Source organism: Rhinatrema bivittatum, chromosome 11, assembly GCF_901001135.1.
Source record: "Rhinatrema bivittatum chromosome 11, aRhiBiv1.1, whole genome shotgun sequence".
Lineage (NCBI taxonomy): Eukaryota > Metazoa > Chordata > Amphibia > Gymnophiona > Rhinatrematidae > Rhinatrema > Rhinatrema bivittatum.
Genome location: NC_042625.1, coordinates 91,211,600 through 91,225,350, shown reverse-complemented (window position 1 = coordinate 91,225,350; position 13,751 = coordinate 91,211,600). Strand labels below are relative to the sequence as shown.

General features: G+C 46.9%; 1 protein-coding gene across 2 annotated transcripts; it reads right to left on the bottom strand.

The window, feature by feature from the left end:
* Positions 1–1,461: 1,461 nt before the first annotated feature.
* IFNLR1 (interferon lambda receptor 1) lies at positions 1,462–12,463 on the bottom strand. 2 transcript variants are annotated; one of them, XM_029571191.1, is made up of 7 exons: positions 12,347–12,463; positions 10,721–10,820; positions 7,646–7,821; positions 7,006–7,154; positions 6,216–6,366; positions 5,973–6,103; positions 1,462–2,987 (listed from the first exon to the last, which is right to left on the bottom strand). In XM_029571191.1, the coding sequence occupies exons 1-7, from the start codon at positions 12,420–12,422 to the stop codon at positions 2,145–2,147; spliced, it is 1,626 nt and encodes a 541-aa protein (XP_029427051.1). In that variant the 5' UTR covers positions 12,423–12,463; the 3' UTR covers positions 1,462–2,144. The 2 variants fall into 2 exon arrangements, with proteins under 2 accessions (XP_029427051.1, XP_029427052.1); XM_029571192.1 differs by having other exon boundaries at positions 6,216–6,363.
* Positions 12,464–13,751: the final 1,288 nt, after the last annotated feature.

The window sequence follows — 13,751 nt, the reverse complement described above, 5'->3', positions numbered from 1 at the left end:
ACAAAAAAATAAGAAACAGAACCCAAAAGAAAATAAAAAAATGTCTGTGTACGCCCTTAATACTCCCCCACTGCTCCCTCGCTTCATAGCGCACCGTCCTGGGGACCCTTCTCTGGCCCGTGTCTAACCTGTTTCTATCCTTTTGCAGATGTGGCTTCCAGAATTGGACCAAGTAGCCCAGATGAGGCCTCACCAGCTGCTGGTCCAGAGTCCTTTTCGCTTTTCTGTGGATGAAACCCCTAACTGAAGCCCAGGAAGCTGCCAAGGTTCAGAAGTAACAATCTGCTTCTCATGCAGCTGTGCGGCTGGAGGTGACAAGGACCTAGCGGTCAGCGAAAGCCTCGCCAACATGGCCCCCTTGTAACCTGATCAGGGACTTCCTATGGCACACGTTCACAGTTCAGAATTATGATAATCACGTTACGACGTACTGTATGTATTTCTCAGCGCTATCGGTGTGGGAACTGGTATTTAAAAATCATTTTATAAATGGTATTTTATATGCATTATCTAAAGGTATGTTATAATTGCCAGCCTGGCATGTAGAATACTTTGCATGATAATAAATATGAATGAGGAAGAATTAAGCATTGCACATTACATTATCAGATAACTGTAAGCCTGATGCAAATAAAGGCCTTCCAGAGCTTGCCTGCTACTAAGACAACCGGGAAGAGAAACTCGAACCTAGTAGTGCAAGGAAACAGAATGGGAGCGTCTCGTGCAGACTTAAAGGCAGCGTCTAGAAGGTGAGGAGGGCCAGCAGACTGCCTGGTCTGAGGCTCAGAGGGAAGGAAGCAAGCGAGGAGCCAGTAAGGAGGGAGTCAGGACCACGGCGGAATACGGGAGAGGCTGTTAGAAGCTGGTTGGAGCATTCGGAGAGAAACCAAGCACACTCATTGGCTACTGCCAGCCTTAATGAGCTTAGGAGCAAGCAAAGTGGAATCTCCGTGACGACCCATCCCTGTCTTGATAGGCGCCTGGTTCCACTTTCTAAGTGATCTACATCAGTTCTCAATCCAGTCCTCAGGACCTACCCTGCCAATCAGGTTTTCAGGATATCCACAATAGGGATGTGCATTCGCCACGTCCGTTTCGGCGGGTAGGCGCGTACCTCACGGACAGCATGCGTGTGTTTTTAATAAATGACATACACGCGTGCTCTCCGTTTTCCCCGCATGCACTAGGAAGTCGGCGACGTACGCGGCGAATGCAGATCCCTAATCCACAACGAATATGCATGCGATAGATTTGCATCTCCTGGATGCAGCGCACGCACACCTCCCTCATGCATGTTCGTTGTGGATATCCTGAAAACCTGACTGGCTAGGTGCGTCCCGAGGACCGAGCTGAGAACCCCTGATCTAGAGGGGCCATTAATTATGTGCAGGAGGCAGTGTTTGTGATGCTTCTGCTGTTTCGAGTACCTTCCGTACCTGAATGTAATCCACTTTGCAGTGCCGAAAAGCAGAATATAAAATAAAATTTAAAAAAAAAAACCTTTCTTGTTATATGTATTTCTATAATTTGATGTTCTAGTTAAAAACTGCTCAGAGCAGGGACCTAAATGTTGATAATAAACAAATAAGCCCCTCCCCTCCCTGTCCCCTAGACAATATTGCTTGATTCTATCTTGAATCCAATCGTAAGTGATGGGGCCGGTGCGTGCCCTGTGCTTGCTGTAACACGGAGTCTCTTCCTAACGAGGATGGAGGGGTGGGAAGATGCAGACTGGGATTTGCGAGGAGGGAGATAGGATGTGCAAGGCAAGAAGAGATTAGGCGGTGATGAAGGGAGGGGGAGGGGGTTAACTGGAGACCGTGAGTGCTTCACACAGTAAGTGCTTCACTGGTGTTTGAGCCTCCAGGACAATCACAGGACTGATGGGAGGCTGTCCAGGATTACACCCCAATCTAGAGTGGGGAGGAAATCAGAGATAAGCGTAGAGATCCACTAGAGGGGATGGATTTCCGATGGAGAAGCCCACGAGGAGCACGCCGTCTTCTGGAGGTGTTAAACTGAGGAAGTCTGAATCACAGAGCTCAAGGAAGAGGAAGAGACGAGTGTCACGGTACAGCGCAGGCATGGCATTTTACACACGCCGTCGCGGCTCAGTGCACACATCCACTCATTCTGTCACCTTGTCACTCTCTCGACATATAATGCCCTCCTCCTTGGCATCTTCTCTCCTGCCCGATTCCTGCTTCCAAGTCCCCATGGATATTCTCTGCTCTTGTGACTTCTCCAGGACTCACACCCAGTACGACTGGCTGGCTCAGTTCAGCCGTGTCCTCCATCAGCTCAGCCCTATCCCAACAGCTGGAGCAGGATGCTTGGCCGCTGTCTTCTGACAGCTGCAGTGTTTGAAAACGAATGTCCTCCTGTACGCTGGGCAATAGCGCGAGAAGGTCTGTTGTCTCCGAGCACCGCTGCAGCTCATGCACACCTCCTGCAGGGATGCGCTGCGTGGCGGGTGGAATGGTGAAGTCACAAGTCCCAAAGGGTAGCTGGGGTAATGGAAGGGGGACCTGGGAGCAGTCTGGAGACCTGCTGTGAAGCAAACAGCCCTCAACGCCGGTGAAAGGCTCTCCTCTGGTCTGGCAGCCGCTGGGATCTCTCACGTTATCCATCTCCAAAAAGTACTCTCTGTTTTCCAGAAACGCTCGGTCCCGGGAAAATGCCAAGACCTTCAAAGCTTGCGGGGATCCTGCCTGGGGATTTGATGCAGAAGAGCGATGCCCCTGAGAGTCTGTCTCACTCTCACTCTCACTCTCCATGCACTCTTCCTCGGATGGCTCTGTCTGCGGGGCTTGCCATCTCTCCGTGTAACCTCCACAGTTGCCTTCCTCTTCCTCGCTGTCCTCCAGCAACGATGAAGCGAGGGAAACTGGATTCCCTTTCCCTTCTGGTTGTACATTTATAAAAGCAAGATACTCCTCTCGCTGTTCTGGTTGCTTCGGAGTAGTGGGTCTCATATGCACAAAATCCTAATTGGGGGAGAAGGTGAGGGCATATAAGAGATCTGAGAATGTTTCAGAATGTCTTTTAATCTAATTTTACATGTGTCTGGCTCTGGCTTAAACCTGTGACCTTTATGCACATAAGGTCTGTATCTAACCACTATCTAATTTTCACTTAAGAACATAAAATATGCCAAACTGCGTCAGACCAAGGGTCCATCAAGCCCAGCATCCTGTTTTCTATAGTGGCCAATACAAGTCACAAGTACCTGGCAATTACCCAAACATTAAATAGATCCAAACTACTGTTACTTATTGATAAATAGCAGTTTATGGACTTCTCCTCTAGGAACTTAACCAAACCATTTTTAAACCCAGTTACACTAACTGCCATAACCACCTCCTCTGGCAAAGAATTCCAGAGCTTAATTATGCATTGAGTAAAAATGAATTTTCTCTGATTTGTTTTAAATGAGCTACTTGCTAACTTCACGGAGTGTCTCCTAGTCCTTTTATTGTCTGACAGAGTAAATAACCGATTTACATTAACTTGTTCAAGTCCTTTCCTGATTTTGTAGACCTCTATCATATCCTCCCCTCAGCCGTCTCTTCTCCAAGCTGAACAGCTGTAAACTCTTTAGCCTTTCCTCATAGGGGAGCTGTTCCATCCTCTTTATCATGTTGGTCGTCCTTCTCTGTACCTTCTCCAGTGCACCTATATTTTTTTGAGATGCGGCGACCAGAACTGCACACAGTATTCAAGGTGCGGTCTCGCCTCCACCCATGTAAAGCAATGGCTTACAAATGATTTAGTGGTGGAAGGTGAGGGGAGGGGAATTGTGTTTTTAAGCCTGGGGGATGTCAGAGTGATACCTACTGATATAAAGGGTGAGACTTGTAGTGAGGGTAAGGACCTTTTTGCCTGCTTGCTATGTGTTTGCTCCTTGCTCTAACCACCAGAGAAGATACTATTTACCAAGGGAGGGAATATGTTATATACGTCAATCCTAGGCTTTTGGAAGAGCCCCTAGGTCACCACCAGCCTGCCTCTGGAAGTCTCATCATTTATCTTGGCCTCGGAACAGAGTAAGTGGCCGATTTTCTCAGATGAATTATGCTGGAATTTTGTGGGAAATTAATTTCCTATGCTGAGGAGTTTGTCAGGCTGCTAAAGAAGTTATTTTGGCTACTGGCTGCTTGTTGCGATCCTTGCTGTGGGAGCCTTGTTGAATACCCCCCATGTTTTGGTTAAATTCAGATTTGGCATTATTGGAACCCTCATCCAAGTTGCGGACTGACTCCTTCCCAGGGTTTGGGTTTGCTCTAGATGGGGGATTGACAATGAACTGTAGTGAAGCTGAAAATGCAGCCCCTTCCCCAAAGGGGACGTTAGTTCAAGCTCCAGAGGGGAGATGGATTCCCTATCACCTGCTCCATCCGCTCGAGCACTTTTAATTCTAAGCCTCAGAACAGTGCAAGGAAGGAGCAGAGCCCCTCAGCACCTGCATTTTATTTTATGTGCTGGAAGTCCAAAGCACTGCCATTAACATGATCATCAGTACATACTAAGAAATGTCTGCACTGTAATTTATTTGGATAATATATTTAACATAAGAAAGACTGAAAAGTAAAAAAATGGATAAGAAGATAAGCAGTGCCGTGATTAGTCTGACCAAAGGCCCATTGAGCCCAGCATCCTGTCTCCAACAGTGGCCGGTCCAGCTCATTAGGAAATCCCTGGCATATCCCAGACTTGTTACTCACTCCCAGGGACAGCAATAGCTTTCTTTAGCCTACCTGGCTAAAAATGTATTATGGACTTTTCTTCCAGGAATCTGTCCAAATCTTTTTCAAACTCCTCTCTGCTCATACACTAACCGCATCCTCTGGCAAAAGATATCACAGCTTGATTGTGCGCCGGTGAAAAAGTACTTTCTGCAATTTGTTTTAAATCTGCTAGCTGTTAGTTTCAGGGAGTGTCCTCTGGTCTTAGAAATATTCAAAAGGGGACATAACCATTTCTTATTTACCTGTCCCAGCAACTCATGATTTTATAAACTTCTATCCTCTACCCTCAGCCATCTCTTCTTGAAGCTGAAGAGCCCTAACCTGCTCAGCCTTTCTTCATACCGGTAAGTGATAAGTGTAGCTGCCTGCAAAGATAAGCATGACTACGATATTGTGCAGGATTCTTCCAGCCTGCTACAGGCAATAGGAATAAACTGCTTCTCCCTGTGCTGAAACATTACGAATGATGCAAAACACTATCAGGCCAATACAGTAAAGGTCGCGAGAGAGCGGGCGAGTGCCCACTCTCCTGTGCGCGCGATTCAGGGGGGACAAGCATACAAATTAGGGCCCGCGGTAAAAAGAGGCACTAGGGACACTAGCGCGTCCCTAGCACCTCCTTTTTGATGGAAGCGGCGGCTGTCAGCGAGTTTGACAGCCGACGCTCAATTTTGCCGGCGTCGGTTCTCAAACCCGCTGACAGCCATGGGTTCGGAAAACGGATGCCGGCAAAATTGAGCATCCGGTTTTCAATCCGCAAGCCGATTTAAAATTTATTTTTTTTTTATTATTTTAAACTTTTAGGACCTCCGGCGCCAGCAGAAATGAACGCCTACCTTTGGGTAGGCGCTAATTTCTGAAAGTAAAATGTGCGGCTTGGCTGCACATTTTACTTAGTGAATTGCGCAGGAATTGCGCAGGAATTTAAGTGCATTTGCATGTTGCGGGCGCTATTAGTTTCGGGGGGGGGGGGGGGTTGGACACGCGTTTTCGACGCGCTATTACCCCTTACTGAATAAGGGGTAGAGCTAGCGCGTCCAAACGCGGGGTAACAGTGCGCTCTACCGGAGCTCTACCAGAAAACAGTTGAGTAAGTTTAGGAGATGGTCAAAACAGAGCAAGAAACCAGGGCAGCACGATGCATTTTAGAGGCTCAACGGGATATACAAAAGAGAGAAAGAAAATACAAAATGTGAGATTCCTCCCCCTCCCTCACATACATACCAAAGCCATGGGCGAGTTTAGTCCATAAGTTCCCCTGTAGGCACACAAGTAAACAAAGACCACGGCAGCAGTGAGGGCAGCCAGTAACACCAGCACGATGCCTATCACAAGAGGAATTCTCCAGCGAGTCTCTGCATACAAAAAAAACCCAACCAACCAACAGGATCATTCGTATTTAATTTTCTATTTCGACCTCAGGGCCACTGCACTAGAAGAGAGGTCAGAGCTTTCTCAGCAGCTTACCTTCATTTAGCATCAAACACAGTGGCTCTGAATATGCACTGTGGAATTGCTCTCCTAGGGAAAATGTTGTTCTCGCAGACATGCAGTAATTCCCGCTGTATCCTGTCTTGTTTATTTGTAGGTAATCCACATCGCAATTTAAGTAGTCCTGCTGATAAAGGCAAAAGAAGAGAGAGTTACTATGATCTTATAATACACCGGGAGCCTAACTTTCCAGCCTATCCGGATTACAGCATTTATGTGCATAAGTGGACGCGTGGAGATTGATGCTAGTATTTTATAAACTATGCAGCAGGGCTTACGAGGTAAGAGGGAGGCCCTGTGAGTAAATCTGGAAAGAAGAATGAACATCTATTTATACTGGTGTAATATACGGACCTCCATCCAGCCACTGCAGGGGAGGAGGTTCGTTATGGCGCGATGAGCAGGACTGCCTCAGGGTCTGCGAACTCTACCGCCATAGCATCCCTGGTTCCCATTTGGCCTGGGGAGCAGGGTGCTGGCCCAGCAATCAAACTCAGGTCCTCCGCATGTGCGCTGCCATTGAGCCTCTGGGCCTCATTTTAAGATTTGGAAGTCGAAAAAAAAAAAGTTCTGTGCAGCCAATTTCAGAAGCTTTCTCGTGTCTTCAGAAGTCAAAAGAGCCCGTCCTTTTAAATATTTAAACAAAGAACGGATTTCTTCTATCCCCTCATTACAGAAGATTGTTGCGTGGTTTCTGAGGATGTAAAACCCTATGAAACGGAGGTTAAAGGAAGCTTCTACTTTGCTGAAGTTGCGCTGCACATACGTGATCATCTGTTCCAGCTTTCCACCAACGCAGTTCGCACTTCAGACCCAGGAACAGGAATACCATGCAATCTGGCACATCTACGATGGCTTCAACGATCAGTTCTGGATCCGTATCGTTCACTTTCAGCTCGGGTGGACCGAGCTCCACTGGAAATCATTGGACAGAAAACAAGTTACAGGTAGGACCCAAGGAGATTTAGAGAAACAAAGAGTGGGTACAACTGCAAGTGATGGTGCCAGTCTGAGACTTCCCTTTGATGGTCAGCAGAAGGTCGCTCTCGCCACCTGCCATGTGGTGGAGGTGTCTTGGATCACAGACTGAAGTGGTCCTATAAAACCGGGGACTTATTTGTGACTGCAAACGTCAGATCCTCATCCCACCATCCACGTCCGGAGGTAAAAGCCCAAACACTAGGATGGGGTTTGGGGGTCGCAGTCTGGCGCTTGCAATCTCTTGGCCCGTTTCCCCTTTTAAAACACAGCGGGGGTGGAAGGAAGGAGAGAGGGATCGATTCTTTTTATTTTTTCCTGCAGAGATTGCTGCTGAGTTTTAAGGCTTTGTCGACCCCTCTTCCCCCCCCCCCCCCACCCCCACCCTCCCCAGAAGGGAGGAAGCGGTGCCGCCCTGTTCAACCTACCACCATCATAGTAGTCAAAAGGCGCAGCCTCTTTCCAGGATGGCAGCAAGCCTTCGGAAGAGGCCCTTACACGAGCGCTGTACTTTTTATTCGGACTCCCACAGTCCATACAGGTTATGTCACATTCTGTCTCAGTAATATTTGTGCAAACTGCTTTCCATTTGTTTGGCTGGAAGCTGAAATATAAAAACATAGAAAACAACGAGAAACGTGACGCAGCTTGAATATTCTCCGTGCCCCACCCCAAACACACACACACACAGATAGACATACATACACACACACAGAAACACACATACATACACAGATAGACATACATACACACACACACACTCACACACACACCCTCCTGCCTTGAAATTACCAAGTCTAGCACATTTCTCTGAAATTGGATTTTGCCAGCGGCGAGGAGGTTGGTGAGAGCTCCGGGTACAAACAGAGCCTTGGTTTACATAACCCCAGATGCAGACACACAACTGGGCAGATGAGGAGGATCGGGGGGGGGGGGGGGGGGGGGGGGGGGGGAAGCCCACAGATCTCTATCTGCCTGTGTCAGTAGTGTGGGATGGCCCTGGGAAAGCGGGGACTTTTCATCCTCATATGTTTGCACCTGCTACTCACGGTAAAATCCATGCATGCTTTGCAGTGTCGCCCCTGTACGGATAACAGGATGTGCCCTTTCACCCGCAGCGCATACCCAGGTGCCAATAAACAACCCTCATTTTTACATAGGTCAACATGAGTTTAGCCACATAAAGACTTGTTATTGTTGCCCTTCCCCCCCCTGGCTAGGAGGGTAATTTTCAAAGCTGTTTATATGGGAAATAGCAATCTGTACAGATAAACTGGAACATAAGAACATGCCATGCTGGGCAGGCCAAGGGTCAGTCAAGCCCAGCATCCTGTTTCCAACAGAGGCCAATCCAGGCCACAAGAATCTGACAATTACCCAAACACTAAGTAGATCCCATCTCAGTTAATGGACTTCTCCTCCAAGAACTTATCCAAACCTTTTTTGAACCCAGCTACACTAACTGCACCAACCACACCCTCTGGCAATAAATTCCAGAGCTTAATTGTGCATTGAATGAAAAATAATTTTCTCTGATTAGTCTTAAATGTGCTACTTGCTAACTTCATGGAGTGCCCCCTAGTCCTTCTATTATTCGAAAGTGTAAATAACCGATTCACATCTACTCGTTCAAAACCTCTCATGATCTTAAAGACCTCTATCATATCCCCCCTCAGCCGTCTCTTCTCCAAGCTGAAAAGTCCTAACCTCTTCAGCCTTTCCTCATAGGGGAGCTGTTCCATCCCCTTTATCATTTTGGTAGCCCTTCTTTGTACCTTCTCCATTGCAACTATATCTTTTTTGAGATGCGGTGACCAGAATTGTCCACAATATTCAAGGTACGGTCTCACCAAGCAGCGATACAGAGGCATTATGACATTTTCCATTTTATTAATTATTTCATTTATTTATTTTAAAATATTTCTATTCTGCCCTTCTTATATTCAGGGCGGATCATAAAAATACACTCATAATATTTCACAATATAAAATAATAAATGTCAGATTATAACTAACATAAAAATACAAACACAAAAAATAAAATCAAATAATATCTAAAACAAAGGGTCAAATAACACAGATTAGTCACTGAAGGTGATCCCTTCCTAATAATTCCTAACATTCTGTTTGCTTTTTTGACTGCTGCAGCACACTGAGCAGACGATTTCAATGTGTTATCCACTATGATGCCTAGATCTTTTTCCTGGGTGGTAGCTCCTAATATGAAACCTAACATCGTGTAACTACAGCAAGGGTTATCTTTCCCTATATGCAACACCTTGCACTTGTCCACATTAAATTTCATCTGCCATTTGAACGCCCAATCTTCCAATCTCGCAAGGTCCTCCTGCAATGTATCTCAATCCGCCTGTGATTTAACTACTCTGAATAATTTTTTATCATCTGCAAATTTGATAACCTCATTCGTCATATTCCTTTCCAGATCATTTATAAATATATTGAAAAGCACCGGTCCAAGTACAGATCCCTGAGGCACTCCATTGTTTACCTTTTTCCACTGAGAAAATTGACCATTTAATCCTACTCTCCATTTCCTGTATTTTAACCAGTTTGTAATCCATGAAAGGACATCACCTCCTATCCCTTGACTTTTTAGTTTTCTTAGAAGCCTCTCATGAGGGACTTTGTCAATCATCTTCTGGAAATCCAAATACACGACATCTACCAGTTCACCTTTATGAAGCAGATTTGTGAGGCACAATTTCCCTTGGGTAAATCCATGTTGCCTGTGTTCTATTAAACCAGGTCTTTCTATATGCTCTATGATTTTTATCTTTAGAATAGTTTCCACTATTTTTCCTGGCACTGAAATCAGGCTCACTGGTCTATAGTTTCCCAGATCGCCCCTGGAGCCCTTTTTAAATATTGGGGTTACATTGGACACCCTCCAGTCTTCAGGTATGATGAATGATTTTAATGATAGGTTACAAATTGTAACTAATAGATCAGAAATTTCATTTTTGAGTTCCTTCAGTACCCTAGGATGCATACCATCTGGTCCAGGTGATTTGCTACTCTTTAGTTTGTCAAACTGGCCTACTACCTCTTCCAGGTTCACAGTGATTTGGTTCAGTTCATCTGACTCATCATCCTTGAAAACCGTCTCCGGAACTGGTATCTCCCCAACATCCTCACCATGGGTATCGTTGCATCAGCAATCTTAGACTGGCTTCCCGCACCTGTCCTGGTGACTTCTCAACCAGTCGGGTGCCCAGGGTATCCACAATGAATATGCATCTATAACACGTGCAGATATATTTATCATGCATATTCATTATGAGTATTCTGAAAACCTGAGCAGCCTACATTCAAACACATAACAAATTCACTTTTCTATACAGGTTTCCCATATAGATTGAAGACGACTGAATCTGGATAAAGGTGTGCAGATCAGTTTAATACGGGAGGGGGGGGGCTGTCTGTGGGAGAGAGAGTGACAGACAAGCACCTAGATATTCAGAAGGAGATTTCAGAAAATGTTACCATTCAACCGAATACAGCACATCGGGAGGGTGATTGTCTGCTGGAAGCCATGTCAGCAACACTCGAAAGTTCCTTGATAACAAAGTTACATTCCGAGGATCTGAGAAGACAGGAAATAATTTGCCTGTTCATTTGAAATTGCGGTGACTAAAGTGTGCGTTTTGCACTAGCTGGAGGTATGGCAGTCAGATACTATGGTGATGGCTACAATAGTGAAAGGGCCACACTGTGAACTTTCATTATCTTTTTTTTTTTCTTTTTTCCTAATGGTTCAGTGTTTAAAAAAGGAGCTGGAGTGGCAGCACTGAAGGCCGAAGTCACTCCACTTTTGCAAACAACAGGCACAGCACAAGCAGCGGCAATGCAAGCTTTACACACTCACAGCCCCCACCACAGGACAGGGCAGGAATGGGTAGCAGTAGTGCAAGCTTCCCACGTAACATACACACGCATGCTCACTCGCTGTGCCAGCACAGACACAACACGGGCAGCGGTGGTGCAAGCTTCACACACACACACACACACACACACACACACTGTCTCTATACAGAACAGGTACAGTAGGGGAGACAGTACTGCAAGCTTCCCACTTAACATACACACGCATGCTCACTCGCTGTGCCAGCACAGACACAACACGGGCAGCGGTGGTGCAAGCTTCACACACACACACACACACACTGTCCCTATACAGAACAGGTACAGTAGGGGAGACAGTACTGCAAGCTTCCCACTTAACATACACACGCATGCTCACTCGCTGTGCCAGCACAGACACAACACGGGCAGCGGTGGTGCAAGCTTCACACACACACACACACACACACACACACTGTCCCTATACAGAACAGGTACAGTAGGGGAGACAGTATGGCAAGCTTCCCACATGGGCTGAGCCACCACAGAAGAGGTAGCAGTGCAGGGCATCCCTCCCACACACAGGCACCGCCCCACCTCAGGACAGGTACAGCCCAGGAAGCAGAAGCAAGGTCTTCCCCTACCTGTCACTGTGCCGCTGAATGGATCTGCTCTGACATGCAGGAACCGTTACAGAATCACAGAACCCAGCACCGAATATAAGGAGTGTTGTATGCACATTGTACTCCCCCGCAGCTAATGCTGTAATGGTGACGTTGTCTGTTTATAAGAAGTCACACATTGCTGCTTTGGATTTTCCTGTCTGGCCATGATAAAGCAGGGTTTTTCACTGTAATGGCTGTCTCTGCTGATCTTTTACAGGTAAAACTCTCCCAAGTCCTGTCCTAGCTAGAAGCAGCCCTGCTTACAGGTCGCAGTCACGGACCGACTGCAGACCCCGGCGAGCCAGGCCCGGTTCTGACCCCCGGTGCGATCTCTCGCAGAAAGGCAGGAACTACAAGTGCACACCAGGGCTGGTCCCCCGCCCACCTGGGGTGACCGCTGCTGCCCAAGGTTCATTTGGAAGCTAAGAGCGGGCTCCTCCCCTGGCCGCGCAGTCACCGAGTGCTGTCACAGACTTACTGCGCACTCCGCAGCTGCCCGAGTCCCTGGCGGGGGGGGGGAGGTAAACGGAGAGCGCTGCTCCGCTCCTGCCGATCGCTCACCGGACGCAGGGACCTGGGAGGGGCGGCGCCGAGCTCTTCCCACCTGTCGGGGCCGGATCGCCGGTCAGGCGCTGCAGGAGGGCGGCGAGCAGGAGGGCAGATCGGGCGAGGGACGACATCGTCTGCGGGGGCAGCCTCCCGCGCTGGCGCTCGCCGGCGCTTTCCCTTTCGCTGCGCGGTGCAGAGTGCACGGGGGGGGGGGGGGGCCGGGTCCCGCCTCCCGGGGTGCGCCAGGTGCAGCACTGGGGCCGTCCCACCTTTGCTTTTATTCCTAGCTCTCCTACCTTTTATGTCATGCTATATTTAAACTGATATTATATATATAAATATATATATATATAGAGAGAGAGAGAGGTTTAAAAAAAGTTTTAAATTTGGCCGCATGCCATGTTGACTTCTTCCCTGAAGCTGCTTGTCTGTTTTCTTAATACCCATCCGGCAACACCTGCATGGGGCTCTGATGAAGATTCACTCGTCAGCTGCCTGTACATGGTTCAGAGGGAGGTATCTTCAAAGGATACTAATGATGCATTAAAATTAGGGCTTCCCGACAGTGAGGTTCCAATAATTAGAAAAGTAGTCCAAGTGCCCGTAACTAAAAACTCACCTGAGCTAAAAAATTCTAACTTATCCCTATCAATTAAAAAGCAGAATAAAAATACAATCAAAAAACAAACTTTGAAATGTTTGTATGCTAATGCCAGAAGTCTAAGAAGTAAGATGGGAGAATTAGAATGTATAGCAGTGAATGATGGCAAAGACTTAATTGGCATCTCAGAGACATTGGGGAAGGAGGATAACCAATGGGACAGTGCTATACCCGGGTACAAATTATATCGCAATGACAGAGAGGAGCAGTCGGGAGGAGGTGTGGCGCTTTATGTCTGGGATGGCATAGAGTCCAACAGGATAAACGTCCTGCACGAGACTAAATACAAAATTGAATCTTTATGGGTAGAAATCCCTTGTGTATCCAGGAAGACTATAGTGATAGGGGTATACTACCGTCCACTTGGTCAAGATGGTGAGACGGACAGTGAAATGCTAAAAGAAATTAGGGAAGCTAACCAAATTGGTAGTGCAGTAATAATGGGAGACTTCAATTACCCCAATATAGACTGGGTAAATGTATCATCGGGTCACGCTAGAGAGATAACGTTCCTGGATGGAATAAATGATAGCTTTATGGAGCAATTGGTTCAGGAACCGACGAGAGAGGGAACAATTTTAGATCTAATTCTCAGTAGAGCACAGGATTTGGTGAGAGAGGTAACAGTGGTGGGGCCGCTTGGAAATAGTGATCATAATATGATCAAATTTGAATTAATGACTGGAAGGGGGACAGTAAGCAAATCCATGGCTCTTGTGCTAAACTTTCAAAAGGGAAACTTTGATAAAATGAGAAAAATTGTTATAAAAGAACTGAAAGGAGCAGCTACAAAGGTAAA